This window comes from Oryza sativa, chromosome 6 (genome assembly GCF_034140825.1).
Source record: "Oryza sativa Japonica Group chromosome 6, ASM3414082v1".
NCBI classification, from domain to species: domain Eukaryota; kingdom Viridiplantae; phylum Streptophyta; class Magnoliopsida; order Poales; family Poaceae; genus Oryza; species Oryza sativa.
In genome coordinates this window covers 7366948-7388648 of record NC_089040.1, presented here as the reverse complement: position 1 = coordinate 7388648, position 21701 = coordinate 7366948, and the positions used below count along the sequence as shown (strand labels likewise).

Sequence of the window (21701 nt, the reverse complement as noted above, 5' to 3'; positions counted from 1 at the left end):
GATCACCAAATCCACCTTGATCCTTTCAACCAACCAAAAATAACTCAATCGCCAGAAAAATAAAAAAATCATCATATCCAGTAAAATATGATCCGCCATATCCCATCAGAACCAAACACACCCTTAATCATTCTCCCCGGGAAACATCGCGGTTTTGTCCGATCTATGTTGAAAATTCACCATTTATACGTTTCACACTTCCCCTCGTCCAGCCAAATTTGACGTGTCATCCGACGTTTTGCATCTCATCTCCCCCGTTCACAGCACAGCCCAGGTGCACCTGCCACCTGCACAGTTTCGTCAACAGAGCCGGCCTCCCGTCGCTGCTCCCAACCGCTGACTCCCACTCGCCGCGATCCGATCGCCACCTGCCCTCCCCTCCCAGATCCGCCGCCGCGGAAACCTCACCGGCGCCGGCGACGCGAGGGCACCATGCCGGGCCTCCTCGAGTATTCCGCGGGCGGCCTGGGCCTCCTGGCGCTCGCGGCGCTCGAGTCCCTCCCGCTCCGCCCCCTCCTCCTCCCCGCCGCCGCGGCGTCGCACCTCCCGCGCCGCCTCGGCCTCGCCACGCCGCTGCACCTCCGCCACCTCCTCGCGGGGATCGTCTCCGCGCTCTTCCTCCTCTCCGCGCTCTTCTCCGCGCGACACCACCTCTCCCTCCCGACGCTCGCCGCCACCGCGCTGTTCCTCCTCTACGCGCTGGCCCCCCTCGCCCCGCTCCGCGCGCCGCTCCCGCTCCCCTTGCTCGACCTCGTCCTCGCCGCCGCGTTCGCGCAGGAGCTCCTGCTCTTCGCCCACCGCAGGCCCTCCACCGCCGCCGGGATCGAGAACCGGTACTTCGACCTCTTCCTCGTCCCCGTCGCCGTCTGCCTCGTCGCCACGCTACTCGCCGCGCACGACCCCGAGGCCGTGCCGCCCCGCCTCGCGCGCGCCGCGGGGCTGGCGCTGCAGGGCACATGGATGGTCCAGATGGGGTTCTCCTTCTTCACCAGCGCCGTCGCCCAGGGGTGCGCGCTCCACGCCCAGAGCCGCGTCGACTACACCATCAAGTGCCGCACCCACGACGACTACCACCGCGCGCGCTCCGCGGCCACGCTGCAGTTCAACGGCCACCTCGCGCTGCTCGTGCTCGCCGGCGCGGCGGCGTACGGCGCCGCCGTCTCAAGAAGAAACCAGCCGCCGAGCGGGTACAGGATGCTGAGCAAGGAGGTGCAGATGGAAGGGATGCCGCTGCATTCGCAGTTCACATTGGATTCAGACGAAGAGAAGGAAGATGAAAGGATCACCAATTCGGCAATGCCGGTGGCGAATGGATCGGGGTCGCATCACGAGATCACGGTGCAAACCTCTGATTCCAAGTGATGAGACTGTGAATTATGCGGCGATTTTTCGGTGTACAATAGCTCAGCCAAGGAGGATATCTGCCAAGCTAGCTGCAGGGTGTGTTTTCAGTATGATGTTCAGTTTTGATGCTTTATTACTTCAGAATTCACCATATATGTGCAGAGAATCAGATCTTGCTCAGTTTGATCTGCATACATCAAATTTAACTTGTGCATTAGATTTAGCTACTGTACAATATTGTAATGTTGTGATTTCAGATAGCACTTTCGGAAATAAAATTGACAGGACTTTGTATTTGAATAACCAAGCCTGAAACCCTTTTAGTCCGTACTACTCCAATTGGCTGACTAGTTGGTGCTAGCAAGTATGATATAAAACTTTGTGGCAATTATGACCAAACTATTTCAGCTTATAGTGATATCAATCTGTCTGCTTCTAATAAGATGATCAATATGCTGACAAGAATTATGGATTCCATGATTCTAAGCCAAAAGCCCAAATCCTGCTTGGCCTGGAAACTGAACCCAATTAACCCCTTTTCTGATCCATTCATTTTTCCAAGCAGGCAGCTTCCCTCTTCAATATACTTCAACATGTCAATTATCAGGCAACAGAAATTCTAGTCACAATTTACGTGGTACTTCAAGTTCCGTAGCTATGGTTTTCTCTTGCTCGGTGATTTCATCTCTTGAGCACAGGAAGAACCCAAGAAGACTGCAAACTGCGTCGGTGTATGGTCCTCCAGCTCCAGTCACAAATTTGAGAGGGCATTGAGAAAGATTACTGGCAGGGAACAGTTATCTGTATGTGCAATAATACCTAATGATACCATGCTTGTCATAAGGTCGTTTATGTTGTAGTACTGGTATCCATTTCTTGGTTGTTTCATTTGTTTGTTGATATCTGAAAACTTGTGGGCTGGCTGACAACATGCTGTCTCCTCTCCTGGATGTGTATTTTTGTTTGCTGCAGGTATTGTTTGTGCTAGTTGCTCAGTGTATATTAAGAGATTAATGTTGACTTGGATGTGATCCACTTTTCATCATATCGATTCACTCATCTACTGATCCTTAATGACTATGCTATTATTTTGAATCACATGTTTGTGTGACGGTGATTTTAGTGTGGAAGCTTCAAGTTTATTGTTTCTTTATTCATTTGGTGAACTGATGAATTTCCTAGTGTTAGCCGACATGTTATTTACGATATATGGCAAAACTGATCCATATAAATGGGATCCACATACATAGACTTTAACTATGACAATCCTCTCAACATACATATACATAGATACACTGAGGCATTAGAGAAAAAAAGAGTAGTAGAGATAGATGATATTATTTATTTCATATGAGTGGATCATCCGAAAGACTTAACAAGACTACTTCCACAATATATAATAGCCACAAGGGGCTTAATACCTCTCCTATTATCACATTGTGGTTGCCCTTACAATTTGTTTGTTTGAATGTGCTTGTGTACAGAATGATTAATCCCTCGTGTCTCAACATTAACTTCAAATATACTATAACTGCATTTAAATAATTTATATAGATTTTGGAAAAAGAATCAATATCAAACTATAATATAAAGGATAAAACTCAAAAATGTAACCTACCAAAAGTATCTTTTCCAAAAACAGATGTTAAATGGGATTTAAAGTACTTTAAAAAAATAATTTTAAATATTAACTTAAATTATTGAAAATTATGAATTTAATGGAGTCTTATTAGTATTACAATAGGTTTAGATGGTGTAATGATATTATTTTCAGAATTTTTTTTGTTAAAACAACTCTAGCTCAAATAGTTACACCAAATGAAAATTAGGTATTTATTACAAAGACGATATTTTGGACAAAATTCAAAAGACCTATAAGTTTTAAATAATTGGTTTTTTGGGTTAATTTATTAAAGAAATATTTAGATGACGTTGATATTAGAGAAAGTCAAAGTCTTGAACTAGATACTTTGAGGTATCAGGTGATACTTGTGAGGTACCAGGCGATACTTGTGATATCAGCCTCTGATACCGGTGGGTTCGAATGATTCCTGTGAGGTATTAGGTGATACCTGTGAGGTACTAAGCAATACTTGCGATATCAGGTTTTGATACCGGTGGGTATCCGATGATTCCTGTGAGGTATCAGGTATTACTTGCGAGGTACAAGCGATACTTGTGATATTAGGTTTTGATACCGGTGAGGTATCAGATGATACTTGCGAGGTACCAGGCGAGATACTTGAGGGATTAGACTGATACCCATCAATCTTGCTCCACCATTTCCCCTTCTTGGCCATGCAACTCTAGGATCAGCAGCTGCTCCTGCTCCATCATATTCCCCTGCCGCACATCAGGACGAAGGTAGTTCAGGCACCACAGCAAACAACTCTTCCCCGCCCACTTCAACCTTTGCACGGAACTTACTAACGCAGCACGCGAGTGCTTCTAGTGGCCCTCACCATGGGCAGCGATGTAGTTGACAAGGAGCAGGTCCTCTACCATCCATGCCCTGCACTGGAGGTCATCACAACGGTCGTGTCCTTCGTGCTAAGAAGGTACTTGATCATCCATGCCTCGCACCGGAGGTCATCGCTGGCAGCCCTCCTCTTTGAGCAGGTCCTCCTCCATACCCTGCCGCTGGCGGTTGCATCCTCCTCACTGAGCAAGTCCTCCTCCATGGCCCGTGCTGGAGGTCGTCACTAGCGACCGCCTCCTCCTCGCGACTTCCGTGGATGGGTAGGGGACAAGGGGATCCTGACATAAAGCATCCCTCCAAAAATATCTTCTAAGAACTTCTTAGTACAATATCACAAGTATGGATTGTTCATTTGATAGAGATAAACAAGTAGGGAAAAGTAAAAGTAAGTAGAAATAAGACTATAAAAGGATAAATAAAGAAATAAGTACATTATACAACCCTACACTTTGGTAGAAGTCTGAAAATCAACTCAAACTTAAAAATTGAATAATATTCAACAATAAACTTTATAAAACATACCAAAAAGTTTAAAAGTTTGTGGACAGTCGCATGTACCATTTTCCATGCCCTTCTTCCTCACTCTCTTGAGCAAACATAGAAATATCACAAAGCATCAAACACTAGGGCAGGTTGGTGGGGAGAGCTCTTTCAAGATGTGACATGTACAACTCCACAATCGAGGTTAACCCTATCTATTCATTCTCATTTCTGAAACATATGACATACTAAATTTTCTAGAAGGAAATACAAAGTACTAAACTACCATCATGATATGTAATTATCATATTGCGGAAAATTCTTGTATCTCTAGATCATTATCATGCCTTGTTGTTCGAACAAAGCAAGATGCATGCTTGAATTGTGCAATGTTTTTCACGTTGCATAGCTTGGTTGTCCTAATGGCATGTTCTTTATACATGATGGATGATGGATGAAATTGAGCTCATGACAATTGTTTGAGGGCACAAAAAAATGAAGTAAATACTAGAAAGTTTGAAAAGTTGATTTAGATAAGTTTTCTAAGAAATACTAATGATGAAAGTTTTTATAAAAATCACGCGGTTTAGAAGTTTGGGTAGCATGCCAGTGATAATCCGTCATCCGTTAGCTGAAAAGAACATTGAAGTAGGCAGAAAGGAGGATCCCTTTTTCTTCCACTGATGTGAAGGGCTGCTTCAGAAGTCTCTTTAGCTTTCACGGATAGAATCTACTAGTTGAGACTTGAGAGCTAAGTTGGATCAACATTAGCTTCACTGGAAAATTTTCAGCAGGCTACAAAAGTAGTGTCCCAGAATTGAGAGACAGCCCTGACCAAAGATTAGTAACCAGGCCACTTTTCTCAAGTAGCTTAGTAGCTTGTTCTCACATCACATGACCAGTTGCTCAGCTCAACTGTTTGTTCTTTGGATTCACTTGATACTTACTGTGATATCCACCCCATCTTTTTGAACGTTGCTAACACCTTTCTTGGTTTGGTGAGCATGGCTCTCTCAAAGCTAGTGATCCTATGTATTTTTAGCAAATCGAAGTTAGGCATAGAACTGAACTGGCTCAGCAAGCATTGTAGTCTTATCCTTGCATGATTGCATCAGTCACACAAGTGCTTTTAGAATCTCCAAACAAGATTACAACTTTGTACTTGATTCTGAGTAGACAAGTTCTTTTTTTAGATAATGGAATATAACATTCCGGCCTTTGCTCAAGAGAGCTACAGCCCATTATTACAATCTAGCACTCCACATTGAGTGTAGACAAGTTCAATCATCCTATATATGATGCTCATGTATACCTGAAAACATGTGCAAACAAGTTGAATTTTCAATTGCAGTTGATATATGGTAAGCCTCAATCCTCAAGGATTTCAGTTCTTAAGCCATCTTGGGGTTATATAATGTTAACTTGTTAAAACTCATCCAATTGTTCCCCAAAGAATCGTCCAATTGCTCCTGAGATACCCGGTTGTCAGTATCCCGATTCGTATCCTAGTATCTTACGATACTACGATCCTACCAAGCCGAAACGATACCGATCCCACCTAGTATCCTAATTTTTATAGTATCTCGATCCTACTATTCATTACTACTTGATCCTACGAAATCTTAGGTGGTATCCCGATTCTACGATCCCTACGACACTACAAAATATTATTTAAAATAACATGGTTTGAAAATTATGTAACTAAATATGCTCAAATTTATATGAAAATCAGTTAAATATATCAAAAACCAACATGGTTTCTCTTGATAAATGTCTCTATTTGCATGACATATATCATTACTATATTTTTTTAATATAGAATGGCTATATATAATTAATATAAATATTAATTAAACTTAAAAAAAGAAAATCTCATAGTATCCCGATACTACGTTACGATATTACTTTGAGCAAAACGATACTACCTAGCATCCCGATCCTGACAACCTTAGATACTCCTAGTTAATTTCTATACCAATCTTCAACTTCACTAAATGCCTTTCTTTTAAAACTCGGTCCCAAGGGGAAAGACCTCTTCCCAGGTATTTCAATCAAGAAGAAACACCTTAAACCAGGGCTGAGAAAGTCCATGGAAGTCAATCCTCCCTACACAAGGAGTCACCCCTATGAATCGGGCCTTAACTTTTGCTTTACGACTACTGCCTTACACATGAGGGTCCGCTCTTCATAGGTCGATTCTTAACCTATATTTTGATGGGAACCAGTAAGTGACTTTTCCTGTGCGAGACCATAATTTAAAATCCTGGTTGGTAGCTTCACTAAGTGTATTTCTTTTGTCGAGCAACAATACACCGAATGTAAGTGCTCACTCATTTTGCTGTCAATGCAGCCAGCTTTTTCCTGTACAAGCTTCAACAACAGTGGTCCTAGTTCATATATTACATAGTTATCTCCTTATCCCTATTGCTGCTACATCATGTCTTTCGGCCCTTGATTGAACAATACGTACCGAAACATGTTTAAGTGGCTGTCTACCTCCAATACTGTGAGACAAGGATTGGACAAAGTTGCTTCATCTCGTCTTTGGAAAATGACTCTGTAAAAGGAACAGTACTTAAGTAATCTTTATTGCATTGAATTTGCTTATCCATGTGTAAACTGTGCTTCCAATCACTGTTGCTGATGGAGTGGCCATGGCCACTTTATACAAAGTATGTGCGAATAATGCAGCTAATGCTGTCTTTGGGATATGAATTCATATTATATCTGAGAATCCTGTCAAGTTGCAAGTTGTGTGGCTAGTGTTGTGATATGGTCATGCACTTCTACCAATTTCTCTTCTCCAAGGAAAGAGCACAAGTAACATGTGAGCCTAACATAGTTGGCTCGCAAATTCGCGAATGTATCGCATACAAATTGTTGCAAGCAATAATACAAACAAAACATGAAAAGATAAGCATGACAAAAATACAATCACCACATCTGTTTTTGCTGTAATTCGTGTTCAGTGTGATAAATGTCACATTGATGTGGCTCAAGATGTGATTGTTGTGTGCATGGTGCATTGATCAATATATAGCTGTCTGGTTTTATGCTCTCCAGCTACGTTAGTATTTTTACAGCATGGAAAATGTACTGTCAAAGTGAAAGTTGTGTGTCTGATCAGTCCCAAATGAGCTGCACATGGAGAAAAGATGAGACAGAAAAACACAAGTGATCATTTCAAACTCACCTTTTGCTGGAAGAATATGGATGCTGCAAGTAGGGAGAAAAGAACCAAGAAAGAAAGGGGACTTCATGTACTCCCAAAATGGTAGAGCAAATCATCCAAGTTAGGTATATCCCTCTTGTTGTGTATCTGCATTTCTTCCCTAGTGATACTAGACACATCTTGTTTTAAGCATATCTTATCAGCAAGAACCAAACAATCCATGCATAATGGAATTATTTCTTGTTAGAATACATCCATGAAGGATTCAGTTATTGGCTAGTGGAAAAAGCACATGATTTTGTTTTGACCGTCAGTTTGCCATTTTGACAAGGACATTTTACTTTAAATATTGTCTGCAGAACCCGCCTTTTCCCCGACTTAAGTACCTATCATCAAGATTTTTTCTGCATTGCATTCTTTTCAAACTTTATAAAAAACACATCAATTGCAATTGCCTTTTACATGCCACTTTGGTATAAAGATGTGTTCACTCATCAATCACTACTGCATATTACTATAATCTCCTCTATACTTCCATGCAGATTGCTTCTCATACCTATCTCAAACTCACTACTTTGCAGAGAAGCATAGAGCTTTTTTTTCCCCCAAAATTATTCCATCATTTTAACTTACTGTCAGGTTCAGTATGAGTCCGAACTCTGAACTCTGAAGAAAGTATCATCTTCAGATTCTTCAGTATGAGTCTGAACTCTGAACTCTGAAGAAAGTATCATCTTCAGATTCTTCAGTATGAGTCCGAACTCTGAAGAAGGTATCATCTCCCAAACAATCTCAAGCTCAAGCTCAAGCTCATGCCACTACCAGTGCATTGCCACGCTCAGTGGCAACTCCTCCTACGTCTCCGGCCTCGCCGTCGACGGCGACTCGCTCTACGTCGCCTCGTCGGACGGCCACATCAGGCTGTGGCCGCTGGACATGGCCATGGCCATGGTGCGAGAGGAGTCGACGTCGTCGTCGTCGCAGGGCGAGGTGTCCAGATCCACCGTCGCCGTCACCGGTAGCCCGGTGAAGTGCCTCGCCGCCACCGGCGATGGGCTTGTCAGCTCGCACCAGGACGGCACGATAAGGGTGTGGCGGCACGCCGGCGGCCGCCGCCGCCTCGCGCTGCGCGCCGTGCTGCCGACGGCGGCGGACTGCCTCCGCGCGCTCCTGCTCCCGGGCGGCGGCTACGTCGAGGTGCGGCGGCACAAGAGGCGGGCGTGGGTGCACCACGTCGACGCGGTCACCGCGCTCGCGCTGTCCCCGGACGGCGAGAGCATGTACTCCGTGTCGTGGGACCGGAGCCTCAAGGCGTGGCGTCTGCCCGGACTCCGGTGCGCGGAGTCCGTGGCGGCGGCGCACGACGACGCCATCAACGCCGTCGTCGCCGCGCCCGACGGGCACGTGTACACGGCGTCGGCGGACGGGACGGTCAAGGCGTGGAGGCGCCGCACGGGGCAGAAGAAGCTCTCGCTGGTCTGCGTCATGGAGCGCCACGGCGCCGCGGTGAACGCGCTGGCGCTCGGCGGCGGCGGGCGGGTGCTCTACTCCGGCGCGTGCGACCGGTCCGTCGTCGCGTGGGAGAACTCCGCCGGCGCCGGCGCCGGTGGCGCGGACGTGCGCATGGTGGCTACCGCCACGCTCAGGGGCCACGCGAGGGCGGTGCTGTGCCTCGCCGCCGACGGCGACGTGGTGTGCAGCGGGTCGGCGGACAGGACGGTGAGGGTGTGGAGGCGGGGAGCGACGGCGGCGTACACCTGCTTGGCCGTGCTCGACGGCCATGGCGGCGCCGTGAAGAGCTTGGCATTGGCGAGGGGAGGAGCAGGATGCGATCGCTGCTGCGCGTGCCACGTGGAGGAGAGCTCGAGCTGCAGCTGCGCTGCTCTCGTTTGCAGTGGCTCGTTGGACTGTGACGTCAAGCTTTGGAGAGTGACGGTTTCCGGTTTGTGATTTATTTTTTACTTTTTATTTTTGGTAAAGAGTCTGTTTGTGAAATTAGGAGTTTTGGTTTTGTAACTGAAGAAAGTTTGGAGGAATTTTGTGGGAATTTAATGAATTCATGTGAAAACCCTGCTTTTCAAAAGCTCTCAACTGTACGGAATAAAAAATGAGTAGTGCTATATGACACAATTATATAACTAATGTATAACTAGAGACATGTAACTGTAGATCAATCAAATGAGAGCATATTCATATGCACTGTAGCCGTTTATAACCGTCGATCAAATTCAGTCGTACGTGAGTTGGACAGTTGGGTCGTATGCATAACAATTTCCATAGAAAATAGTGTAGCTCAAGATTAACATGTTTGGAATGCAGGAATTCTGGAAATGAATTGTTTGAAGCAAAACTCTCTGAGTTCCGCATATGGTATTCTTCTGGGTTTAAGGACAGGTTAATGTTTTAGTTTGAGTCGATCCCCAGTTTGGGAGTTTCTCAAAGTATAGTTTTTGGATGTTTTTTAGCTGCACCATGTTGGATAGTTACCGGCTGCTTGTCTGCTTTTCTGAAGAAGCTATTAAAGGCTCAAAGGTGCACCATGTTGGAAGGTTGCTGGGCCTTATTTTCCACTTGTTTGTATGGCTTTCAAACTTTGTTGAGTTCAAGGGTGCGGGGTACATCTACATAAAAGGTACACTTAAGCAAAGCACATAATGTGCGCTTACAGTGATGTATATATAATGGCTTCTTACACGTAATTAAATAAATATTTACTTCTTACATGTAATTAAATAAAGGTTAGAGTCGAATCAAACAGACTTATAACTAGACTTATCTAGGAATACCCTTTGGCCGAAATTGAAGTGGCCTTGGATCAGTAGCTAGGGAATTGGACTAAAAAGTTTAAGATTTCTTGAGCCCTTCCACAGGGTGGTAGGGACTAAGTGCGATCAGATCATAGGATATGAAAGATACGCTATTGTGATCACTCATCAAGTGAGGTATGCAAAGGAGGACGACTACTGCACGGGCTCCCGTCTAGACGGGATAAATTAATGAGGATAATTGTTTGACCAACCAACCACTCCTTCCGATCGATTAGCTTCACGTAATAGTCACATGAGGGTACATGCGTTAATGTACATTTCCTCCCATCACCACGCAAGGGTTCACACGTCAGCGCACGTCTCCTAGCTAGAGACACAACACGCTCACATTGTTTGTTTTGATGCTAACGTCAACTCCAATTTGGGTACCAAATACCCGATACACAAGTATCAAGTCTTGTACCTATGGGTATTAGGCCGATTTGAGTACTAGGTACCCAATACCAAGTTTGGTACATATGGGTATCATGTTGATCTTGGTATCAAGTATCCTCGATATTTAGGTATCAGGTCTACTGGTCTATGGTATCAGTCCAAACAATCTAGGTACCAAGAAGTCGATACCCAGGCGTTAGGTACCTATGGGTATCAGGCCTTCGCGCTAATGAGAGCAACAAGGAGAAGGGAAATGAGACAGGGCAAGCACAGAGATGAGATGGCTACCCTTCTTACAAACTGATCCCCCACATTCCCTCCCATTTTTCTCTTTTTCTTCCTCTTTCCTCTTCATCCAAGAACGATGGTGGGTAGGATAAGAGCGAAGGAGTACGAATGCTGGTGAGTTGTATCGTCCCCAGATCTCTACTTGGATTCGAGCTCCCACCATTAGATTTGAGCTCCCATATGCTTGGGCTTGCCACTGTCATGGCTTGACGAAGAAAAAGATGCGCGGTGATAGACCATATATACCAGCCTCTAGAGCTCATTGTCTACTCCATCTTCCCTATCACCAAGGAAGGTGGAACCTCATCATGATGCTTTGCACCATTCCACCGTAAGAGCAAAACACTTGATCTAGTTGGAGCAAAGAGGACATGGGCTGGAAGGTTGCGATATCCTTCTATTGGCTGGCCTCCGCACAAACACTAGGAGTCTTAATGCTAAATGGCCACAAGCGACCGTGCGCTGCTCACAGAGCTTCACTCAATTGCCATATTGTTGGACTTTGCCATGCTGCAGATATCGCAATGGACCTCAGTGTAAAGGTACTGCACTTCTCATTAACATAGTGTTGAAGTCTACATCAGCCACACTAAAGTCTAATTAAATGTAATCGGGGAGGTGAGGATAGCTAGCAAGAAAGAGAAGAGATAGAAATTGATAATGGGACAAAGTATATATTTTTCTTCTCAACTTAACAAAAAAAATACTTAGTGTACACTAGTAAAAGTACAATACCCCAACCTTTCAATGCTACTAGTCTTTTAACTCCCAATCCTCATCCTATGTTCTAACTAATCCAATGCCTTAGCTAGGTTAACTGTTCTCTAAATTGAATAGCATATTTTTGTTTATCTCTATCTCTACTATTATAAAAATTTAAGATGTTTTTGCCGGTATTTTGGTACGTCATCCGTGTATGAGTTGGTTTGGAAATACATATCTGTATTTGAGTTGGTTTTTAAGATCGTTCACTTTTAGTAATACAGAAGGAATCATATAAGAAGTATGTTTAAAAAACTCGCATGCTAATTTGAGATGATCGACTCCTAACTGCAGCTCATGATTTTCTAAAAGTATATATATCCAAGCGAACTCCCACAGTGAATTTCATCTTAACTAAACCATATAATAATAATAAGATTAAAATAGACTTCACCCGTTGCAACGCACGGACATTTTTTCTAGTTATTATAAAAATTGAAGATGTTTTTGCTGGTACTTTGGAACGCCATCCATGTATGAGTTGATTTTTAATTTTATTCGCTTTTGGAAATACATATCCATATTTGAGTCGGTTTTTAAGTTCGTTCGTTTTTTGAAATACAGAAAGGACTCCTAATTGCAGTTTATAATTTTCTAAAAAATATATATATATCCAAGCAAATTCCTACAATGAATTACATCTTAACTAAACCACATAACAATAATAAGATTAAAATAGTCTTCACCGACGCACGTCATTTTTTCTAGTTATATATAGAGTTAAAAACAAATGTAATTGCAAATCAATCAATCATTCTATCAGCTCCTCCTTGAGAGGCTCCTATTATCATGTCACTAAGGACACCTGAAAAAAAGGTAGTAAGCATGTTAATAGCATTGCGAGAGTGATGCATAGTTACAACCGAATCATAACATTACTACCGGATCCATGAAGGGAACTCGCGTGTAGGGTTTCCGTTAGTGGTGAGTTGTTTTTAATCCGTGGACCCCACCTTATTGCCATCTCATGTAAATAAAGGACTGGAGGATGTCTTCTCCAAAATTTTTTTAGAAATAATACGATTTTAATAGAAAATCACAAAAATATAGGTCGGTTAGACGAAATCACATGTTTAGCACCTTATCGAACAACCGCGGTTCGAGGTTCGACAGAGTACCTATCGAACAACGACAGGTGATAAATTTTTTTTTAAAAAAAAGAGAATAATCACTATAGCGGCATTGTTCATCCTCACATATTGAACAGGAGTAGTTCGATCTTCGATATGCCCTGCCGATCACTGTAGCGGCACTGTTCATATACTTTTTTATTTTTTTTCCTTGGACCAACTACCCTGTCGAATGGTGGATAGGTACCCTATCGAACACGGTTGTTCGACAGAGTGCTAAACTTGCGATTTCGTCTAACCGACCTATATTTTTACGATTTTCCATTAAAATCGTATTATTTCTAAAAAAAATTCGTCTTCTCCTAACATCGATAAATATACGCCGCCGATATCCTAATATAATTTTATTGGTTTCGTATTACTACCACTTTCCCTTTGGTTCGCAGGATAAGAAAAGCGTAGGAATAGAAAAAACACAGGATTTGAAGTGGTAGTATTTTCAAATCCTACGGAAAGAGAAAACAGAGGAAAACGTAAGAAATCCCTTTGATAGAGGCATAGAGAAAACAAAAGAATCTGCACATCACTTCATTTCCAAGAGGTCTGACCTCTTTTTAGTTTCCTTTGGAATCCACTCATATGAATGCAATCCTATGGAATTTATACTTGCCTTTCCTATGAATCAAAGAGGCTCGAAGGAAAAAATCATTTGCAATCCCATTTCTCAAAAAATTATTAGGCATTCCTTTAAATCAAAGAGACCCTCCAAAATATACATTGATGCCCTAAGAGCAAGTTTAATAGTATAGCCAACTACACGCTCCAAATCATCTATAGCTAACTTAATAGCCAATTCATACAATAGTTACTTACTATAGTATTAATACCTGGTCCTACCTGTCATACGCACATTACATCTTGAAATCCGTGTGGTGCCAAATCCTCGACGACTTCACTCTCACACCGAGCGGAGCACACAACCGCGATGCTCCGCCCTCCGCCCTCCGCTGCCGGCCGTCCCAGTCCCATCGTCACCGCCGGCAAGCCCGCCCCCCACCGAGGCCGCCGCCACCGCGAGGTGGCTCGCCGCCCAGAACACGTGGGGCGTCCTCAGGTTGCCCCCGCTCCCTCCCCCCAAATCATTAGCCCTTTTGCTCGTGACCCTGCTGTTTGGTGCCTGCGTTCTTTAGGAGACGACGGGTGGCTTGATCGAATTGGGTGGGGATGCTTAGCGTCGCTGACTACTAATCGCCTGATGCTGCTTAGTTTGAGAAATCGTTGGGCCTCTTCCCTACCTTGTGTGGCACTTCACTGTCATGATTTACCATTGAATAGGTGGTCTGCTAAATTACCATTCCTAGTGTGCCAATTTAATAACAAGAACTCATAATTCCTTCAAAATTCCTCGCAAAAAAAAGGTGAAAAGATTCTTCAAATTGGTGTGAAGTTGAAAAACCTCTAGCTAGGATTTAACGTCTGCAGTGAGGTATTACATTACTAGGTTAAATATGGCGTACAGATTTTTAAGTGGTATTTGAAAAAGTTATAGTTTTAGCATCAAGGTAAATATGGCTATTTTTTTTGTTGTTTTCCATATTATTTGGAGTATAAGTTTACTGATATGAGTTATGTATTACTTAAGTTAATATTAGAAGGCATAAAACATATGAAAGTTTTTTGGGAAAAAAAAGTGAAAGTTACATATAATGCATGTATGAAAGATGAGTCTTGACTCTTGAGTAATAGCTTAGGACTTGTTCAGGTGAAAAACAAGGATATTCAAGATTCTAAATAGTCTTTGATTCACAAGAAAACAAATTTGTGAAGTGTTATTATTTTATTTCTCCTCTGTGGTGGATCGTTTGATTTCCAAATTGTTGATTTAGTCAAGGTGGTAAGGACAAGCAAGTGCCATATGCCCAGCATTGAAATATTGATCAGTTTCCAAGTGTGAAGCATATATGCAATGGTTGATACAATCATTCAGAGTTACATTTTTGTACTCTGCTATTTCACTGAAGGAGTGCACTACATCTGCTTCTTTAACCTTTTTTTTATATACATTCTCCTTGCCTGAGTTCAGTAATTTATATCTGCAGAAGGAACATGTTTGCAATTTATATGTTACCTTTTCAGGGTATGAAAAGCTTCAGAATAAGCTACTGAGAGTATATTGGCTTCAGAAGAAGCCACGGGGGATGAAATTCTTCAGAAGATACTTCAGTTTGCAAACGGATATATGCATTGAACGCTCCGCGGTCACTCCCTTCCCTCTCATTATCCTCACAGGAAATGCCCACTGGTGCTCAGGGGCGATCTCTCTGACGATCATGATGGCAGCACTGACAGAGGTGAATGCCAATTGAGAAGCAGCCACCGCTGGATCTGCTGTTGCAGAATTTGGTCTTGTACCAGCAACAACAATACGCCCTTCTGCAACAAAGTTATAGGGAAGGTGCTCTTGCCTGTGCATTCCTCTAATCTAGCATTTTCATTGCACATTTGACCTGATAAGATACTTTTCTTATAGATGAAGGGGTCAGTACTCCAGTGCTAGGGCACAACGTCGGTGCTCAAGCTTGCACGGTGATGGTTACTGTTACTGGTTGATGGCTATTCTGAGGATGATGTTCAGAAATAAAACTAAATGGAACTACAAAGTCCAATTGCATCCAGTCCATATAGGAGCTGAACAGGTCCAGTTAATGGCATCTAAAGTGAGCAAATTTTTTAGTGCTTCTGCAGTTTGCCAACTGATCTGTCGATTAGTAGAAATATTACTACGTTCTCTTTTACCATCATTATTTTTTATGTAATCAATGGGAAGATATGTCTTTAATAACTATCATCGTGATTGTTTATAACCCTTCTTTTAGATGAGTTTTCTCATAGGAGCCATCACATTAGTTGTTGCATGTTAATTACAATATCATGTGTTATTCTATCACTAACAATTTTAGTTTTTCTTTAAAAAAATATATTCACGTTTTCATGAAAGTATGATTTGATTGGATAAAGCATGGTATCAGTACTCAAGGAGCTGATCATTATTGTAGGAGGATGGGTTGTTCTCTTCATGATTTGTTAAAAAGATATACGCTTCAGATTATTCAGAAAACACATTTAAAGATGTAAAAAATATAAAGGTAGATTGTGTTTTGAACCTCATTCTAGAGTGCCTTTTTGGGATTTGGATTCCCCCTTAGACCCTCGTGCATGTGTGCCTAGCCGCATTCGCGTGGGTCCCGTGCGACCCATGCATTAGACCTGCCCAAAGATGAAGCACCAACCATAGGATCGAGAACGGACGGCTGCTTTGCATTGATTGAACAGATAACTAAAATCAGGCAACTGAAGCCTAGCAAATTAATTTGTACATAAATATCCTTTTCTTTAACCATAATATAGTCCTTTTCTCTGACCATAATATAATCAGTAGGGGTCAACCCTTCCTGTTACATTTAAAAAAATGATGATGATTATAATACTAACAAAACAGGAGGTTCATAGGAAAGGTTCCAAGGTACGAATGCAAGTGACTAAGCTAATACTTTTCTTTCTCCACTAGTACATAGATATTGTCTGAACAGAGAAACAGTTGATAGGATAGCAGGGGACCCTGTATTATATATGGGCTGGAACTTACCTGCAAGAGCTGACTTGACTTCCCCGTGCCTCGCTTGTTCTGTGAGCCAAGCAAGAACCATGGCAGGGAGGCACACTTCACACACAATGGAACACAAATTGCTCAAAGCTGTTGCCACCGGCGATGCAGACCTCTTAGCGCAGGCTCTAGGCATATGGCCAACAGCAACAGCTGAGCAAGGTGACGTTGATCAGAGCTGCTGCCTAAAAGGTGTCACAGCAGAGGGCAGCTCTGTGCTCCATATCGCAGCCAGCCGTGGGCACCTGAAGCTCGTCGTGATGATATGTACTCACGACATCTCGCTCATCAAGTCGAGGAACAATCAGCTGGACACACCTCTGATCTGTGCCGCGAGGGCTGGCCATGCCGATGTGGTCGATTACCTTGTCCGTGCTGCTTCAGCCATGCAAGAACCTGAACGTTCTGTGCTGAGGGCATGGAATTCAGGTGGAGCGACCGCGATGCATGAGGCGGTCAGGAACGGCTACGCACCGGTCTTGCAGAAGCTGATGTCGAGCGATAGCGGACTGGCCACCGCTGTACTTGGCGGTTGTGTCCAACCGGCCAGATATGGTTGGCATATTGATCGGAAAATCTTCTGACGGTGTGAGGTCGCCAGCAAGCTACGCGGGGCCAGATGGAAAAACCGCGTTGCACGCTGCGGTCTACATCGGTAAAGGTAACTAGAAATCGTCCATGTTCCTTACAATCCATAACTTTTGCCGTTCTCAACTCCATCTCCCTGGTGGAGAAGCTTTTGCGAAAGTTGGGATATGCTTCAGTGGTAGAGTCTAGTATGAGCTCTTAGACAATACAAATATTATTTACGGACCGTTTATACTGTTAAGACGATAAAGGCTCTAACCATCAACTTAAAAAATACTATTTAATACTATTTATTCCTTTTCTTCACCGTTATGCCATGTTCTCACTTTATAGAGGGTAAGAATCAATGTTGAGCCGTTGTTAATCATAGCAACGATGTTCTATATCTACTCTTTTTTATCTCTTCCATGTCGGCAAATATTCATAATTTGCAAGGCTAAGAGCGTACTAATAATGGTCATCGTATATGTCCTAAGTAGTGGAGTAGTACAAAATAACTATGTATATATGTTTTTGCATATCTGGAGATACAGAAAATTGATTGTGTTTTTACTTGTCTTAGGCTGCATTCTTTAGCAGGGGTTCACAACTCCCACCCTCGTTTTCCGCGCGCACGCTTTTCAAACTGCTAAACGGTATATTTTTTGCAAAAAGTTTCTATACGAAAGTTGCTTAAAAAAAATCATATTAATCTATTTTTGAAAAAAAAATTAACAAATACTTAATTAATCGCGCGCTAATCACTGCTCCGTTTTCCGTGCTGGGGAGTGAGGGTTCCCAACCCTAACTCCCGAACACAGCTTTAGTTAGTGAACTGATAACCTATATTACTTCTTTTTCCACTAGAGAAATGAGCGAGTCCCTGAGGCGCTGGGAGCCAACACTTGCCGAAAAGGTTGACATCGATGGAAGAACTGCCCTTCACTATGCTGTATTAACTGGGGAAACTGGATTGGTCGAACTTCTACTGGACAACAGTTCAGCTGCATACATTCCAGATAATGATGGCCTATTTCCTGTGCATGTTGCTGCTATAGCCGGCAAGGCCAGTGTTACCCGTATGTTGATGGAAATGTGTTTAAACTGTGATGAGTTGCTTGACAACAAACAGAGAAATGTTTTACACTGCGCTGTTGAATATGGAAGGTTAATGGTGGTGTGGTACATATGCAGAAACCCAAAGTTCACGAGGTTGTTGAATGCAGGAGATTGTGAAGGAAACACACCGCTCCATCTAGCTGTAAAGCATGGCAATGCAATTATCATCTCCTGTCTTATGATGAATACTAGAGTGAATCTCAGCATTATTAACCATGGGGGATCAACACCTCTAGATGTTGCCTTCAACAAGAGCACTCGTTATTATTCATTATCATGGGTACGTTTCCTATGTCATGCATTCTGCTCTTTCAACATTCTGTATCACCTTAATTTTGTGTTAATTTTTGTTCTCTTCTGAATTCTGTGCAGCTCTCTAGTACCAGCATCACCATGTGCCTACAAGCTTGTAATGCTTATACCAGCAGATTCCTAAATCGAGCTGATAAGAGGTTCTTGGAAGACAAGGAGGAATCAAGCGTTTACACCAATGTGTCCCAAAGTATCTTATGTATCTCCGTACTAATCGCAGCAGGTTCATTTGCTGCTGCTTTCACTCCTCCTGGGGGATACATTGCAGACGGTGAGGATGCTGGCATGCCATTGCTCAAAGAATATGCTGAATTCTCGAGCTACGTGGCTGCAAATAGCATGTCGTTCTATTGCTCCACATTTGCGACATGTCTGCTTGTGCATGACAGTCTAACAAATAGGCGTGTTAGGAACTCCCAACGATTATCTCTCAGGAACTGGAATTAATCACGAATTGCGCATACAAGATTTCTCAACCCCGAAGGATCGAGCCGCCGCCGCCTACGCCACCGCGCATATTCCAGTTCTTAGCCGCCTTCTACTTGTTCTTCGTTTGCGTTTATATTACATAGTTTCGGCTGATCTCTCTCTCTCTCAGACAGCTCATGCCAGCTGGTTGTTTACTGGACCCATTGGTCACCCTTGTAGCGTGGATTGGGCCTCCTTGCTCTTGGCCCAAGCTGGACTGGTACTTGCTTCTTCTTGGTCTTGAAGTCTGGTTTTCCTCCTTGTTCCTGGGCATCTGCTTCCTTGTCGTCAGGCTCCAGCACCTCTTCCTCTTCTGCTCCTTCTTGTATCATCTCTTCTGTATCTTCTCTTGCTCTTGGTGGAGATGGAGGCCTGACAAGCCCCCATTCTTGGAAACCGGCTTGCCCCCAAGCCGGTGCCTGAGGAAATCTTGACTGCAAGTCCTCCATGTCCTCCCATGTAGCTGCAGAAGCATCACAACCTGTCCATTGAGTTAGCAATTGAGTAATGGGAGTGTTACCTCTTTTAGTCACTCTATAATCAATAAACTGGTGAGGAATCTGAAAATGATTCAGATCAGGAGGTTGATTAGAGTGCACTGGATGAGAGAATCCCTGGGCTGCTTTCAATTGTGAGACATGGAATACTGGATGTATGTGACAGGAAGCAGGTAGTTGCAGTTTATAAGCTACTGAGCCCACTCTGGCAGAGATTTGAAAAGGTCCAAAATAACGAAAAGATAACTTGTGGTTGGCTCTAGTAGAAACTGATGTTTGGACATAAGGTTGAAGTTTGAGGTAAACCCAATCACCAACTTGAAATTCCCTGAAACTCCTCTTCTTATCTGCCAAGTGTTTCATTTGTTGCTGAGCTCTGTTCAGATGTTGTTGAAGCAGGTGTTGCATAAATTTGCGCTGCTGCAACCATTGAGACACATCTGGTATGGCACAGTCATTGAGGCTGATGCCAAAGTGACTAGGTTTATAGCCATACAGGACTTCAAATGGGGACTTGTTCAATGTGGAATGATAAGAAGTGTTATACCAGAATTCTGCCAAGTATAACCATTGGGACCACTTAGTCGGAGTGGCATGGACAAAGCATCTCAGATAAATTTCAAGGCATTGGTTCACCCTTTCTGTTTGGCCATCTGATTGAGGATGATACGCGGAGCTCATATGCAGTTTTGTTCCAGACCTCGCAAAAAGTTGCTCCCAGAAGTTACTGGTAAAGACTCGATCTCTATCTGAAATGATAATGTTGGGTAACCCATGCAACTTGTAAACATGTTTCAAGAATTCAAGAGCAACAGTTGCGGCAGAAAATGGGTGTGAAAGAGGAACGAAGTGAGCATATTTAGAAAACTTGTCGACCACCACTAGGATGCAATTAAAATGATGGGACCTGGGTAAACCCTCAATGAAATCCATAGAGATAGTATGCCAAGCTGCTGCAGGAACAGGCAGGGGTTGTAGCAAACCTGGGTATTTGGCTCTGTCTGGTTTGGCCTGAATGCATACCTGACAGGTGTTCACTCTGGTCTGTATCATTCTTTTCATGCCAGCCCAAGCAAAAAGCGCTTTAATTCTTCTGTAAGTAACAGGGAATCCTGAGTGACCACCAATGGGTGCAGAGTGTAGAGCATCAATAATTTTGGATTGGAGGTCACCATTCTGGCCAACCCAGATCCTGCCCTTGTACATTAATATGCCTTGCTTCAGTGTAAAATGAGGTCTGGCATTGGGATTGATAGACAGTTCTGCTAGTAATTGTGTGGAGTTGGAATCAGTCTCATAACTTTGAATGACATCCTGCATCCAAAGTGGTACTCCTTCAGATATAGCAACTAGTTCAGCTTTAACAGTGTCTTCCTTTTGAGAAAGGGCATCAGCAGCCGAGTTGTGAATTCCTTTCCTGTAACATATTTTGTACTGCAGTCCCAACAGCTTGGTATAAGCTTTTTGTTGCCAAGGTGTGTGTAATCTTTGCTCAGACAAGTGCTTGAGGCTATGATGATCTGTGAGAATGAGAAATTCTGCATGCTGCAAATAAGGTCTCCAGTGGTCCACAGCTAGCAGTATGGCCATATATTCCTTCTCATAAGTAGATAACCCCTTAGACTTGGGACCCAGAGCCCTGCTGAGAAATGCTATAGGATGATTGTCCTGTGATAGAACAGCACCAATGCCAAACTCACTGGCATCTGTTTCCAGGGTAAACTGTTTTGTAAAGTCAGGGAGAGCTAGAACAGGAGCAGATACCAGAGCCTTCTTGAGATGTTGGAAAGCATTGTCAGTGTCCTGAGTCCACTGAAATGGAACCCCCTTCCTTAGCAATTGAGTGAGGGATTTGCTAATCTCTCCAAATCCCTTCACAAATTTTCTGTAGTATCCTGCTAACCCCAGAAATCCCCTTAGTTTTTTGACAGTATTGGGTACAGCCCAGTTAACCACATCTTGTATCTTCTTAGGATCAGTGGAAACCCCCTCAGAACCAATGATGTGACCTAGATAGGATATCTCTTGTTGTGCAAAAGAACATTTGGACAATTTCACCTTCCAGTTGTGTTCAGATAGCAGCTGAAGTACTTGTCTCAAATGCTCCAGATGTGCTGTGAGGGTTGGACTGTAGATGAGGATGTCATCAAAGAATACCAGCACAAATTTCCTCAATACAGTGGCCAAGGTTGTATTCATTGCACCCAAAAATGTGGCAGGAGCTCCTGTTAGTCCAAATGACATGACTTTAAATTCATAATGACCTGAGTGTGTTT

At 43.3% G+C, this 21701-nt stretch overlaps 3 protein-coding genes and 1 long non-coding RNA gene across 4 annotated transcripts; all 4 read left to right on the top strand.

Annotated features, from left to right (window-relative positions):
* The first annotated feature begins 276 nt into the window (after positions 1-276).
* On the top strand, positions 277-1647 carry LOC4340614 (uncharacterized). The gene has a single exon (XM_015785957.3). The coding sequence runs from the start codon at positions 433-435 to the stop codon at positions 1360-1362; it is 930 nt and encodes a 309-aa protein (XP_015641443.1). The 5' UTR covers positions 277-432; the 3' UTR covers positions 1363-1647.
* A 6334-nt stretch (positions 1648-7981) lies between these two features.
* LOC4340613 (protein JINGUBANG) lies at positions 7982-10036 on the top strand. Its single transcript, XM_015787014.3, has one exon. The coding sequence runs from the start codon at positions 8226-8228 to the stop codon at positions 9423-9425; it is 1200 nt and encodes a 399-aa protein (XP_015642500.1). The 5' UTR covers positions 7982-8225; the 3' UTR covers positions 9426-10036.
* Positions 10037-13743: 3707 nt separating this feature from the next.
* Positions 13744-15658, top strand: LOC112939231 (uncharacterized). Its single transcript, XR_010741758.1, has 3 exons — positions 13744-13912; positions 14935-15253; positions 15329-15658. It is a non-coding gene; the product is annotated as an uncharacterized lncRNA (long non-coding RNA).
* An 808-nt stretch (positions 15659-16466) lies between these two features.
* Positions 16467-19042, top strand: LOC107278427 (protein ACCELERATED CELL DEATH 6). Its single transcript, XM_015787342.3, has 3 exons — positions 16467-17123; positions 17897-18428; positions 18521-19042. Exons 2-3 carry the CDS (start codon positions 17901-17903, stop codon positions 18905-18907), a joined length of 915 nt encoding a protein of 304 aa, XP_015642828.1. The 5' UTR covers positions 16467-17123; positions 17897-17900; the 3' UTR covers positions 18908-19042.
* The last annotated feature ends 2659 nt before the right edge of the window (positions 19043-21701 follow it).

Excerpts from the sequence above, each read along its gene's own strand:
- LOC107278427 (XM_015787342.3), top strand. The coding sequence starts at position 17,901 with ATGAGCGAGTCCCTGAGGCGCTGGGAGCCAACACTTGCCGAAAAGGTT. Across the intron at positions 18,429-18,520 it reads GTTATTATTCATTATCATGG|CTCTCTAGTACCAGCATCAC; the intron begins GTACGTTTCCTA and ends AATTCTGTGCAG.
- LOC4340613 (XM_015787014.3), top strand. The coding sequence starts at position 8,226 with ATGAGTCCGAACTCTGAAGAAGGTATCATCTCCCAAACAATCTCAAGC.
- LOC4340614 (XM_015785957.3), top strand. The coding sequence starts at position 433 with ATGCCGGGCCTCCTCGAGTATTCCGCGGGCGGCCTGGGCCTCCTGGCG.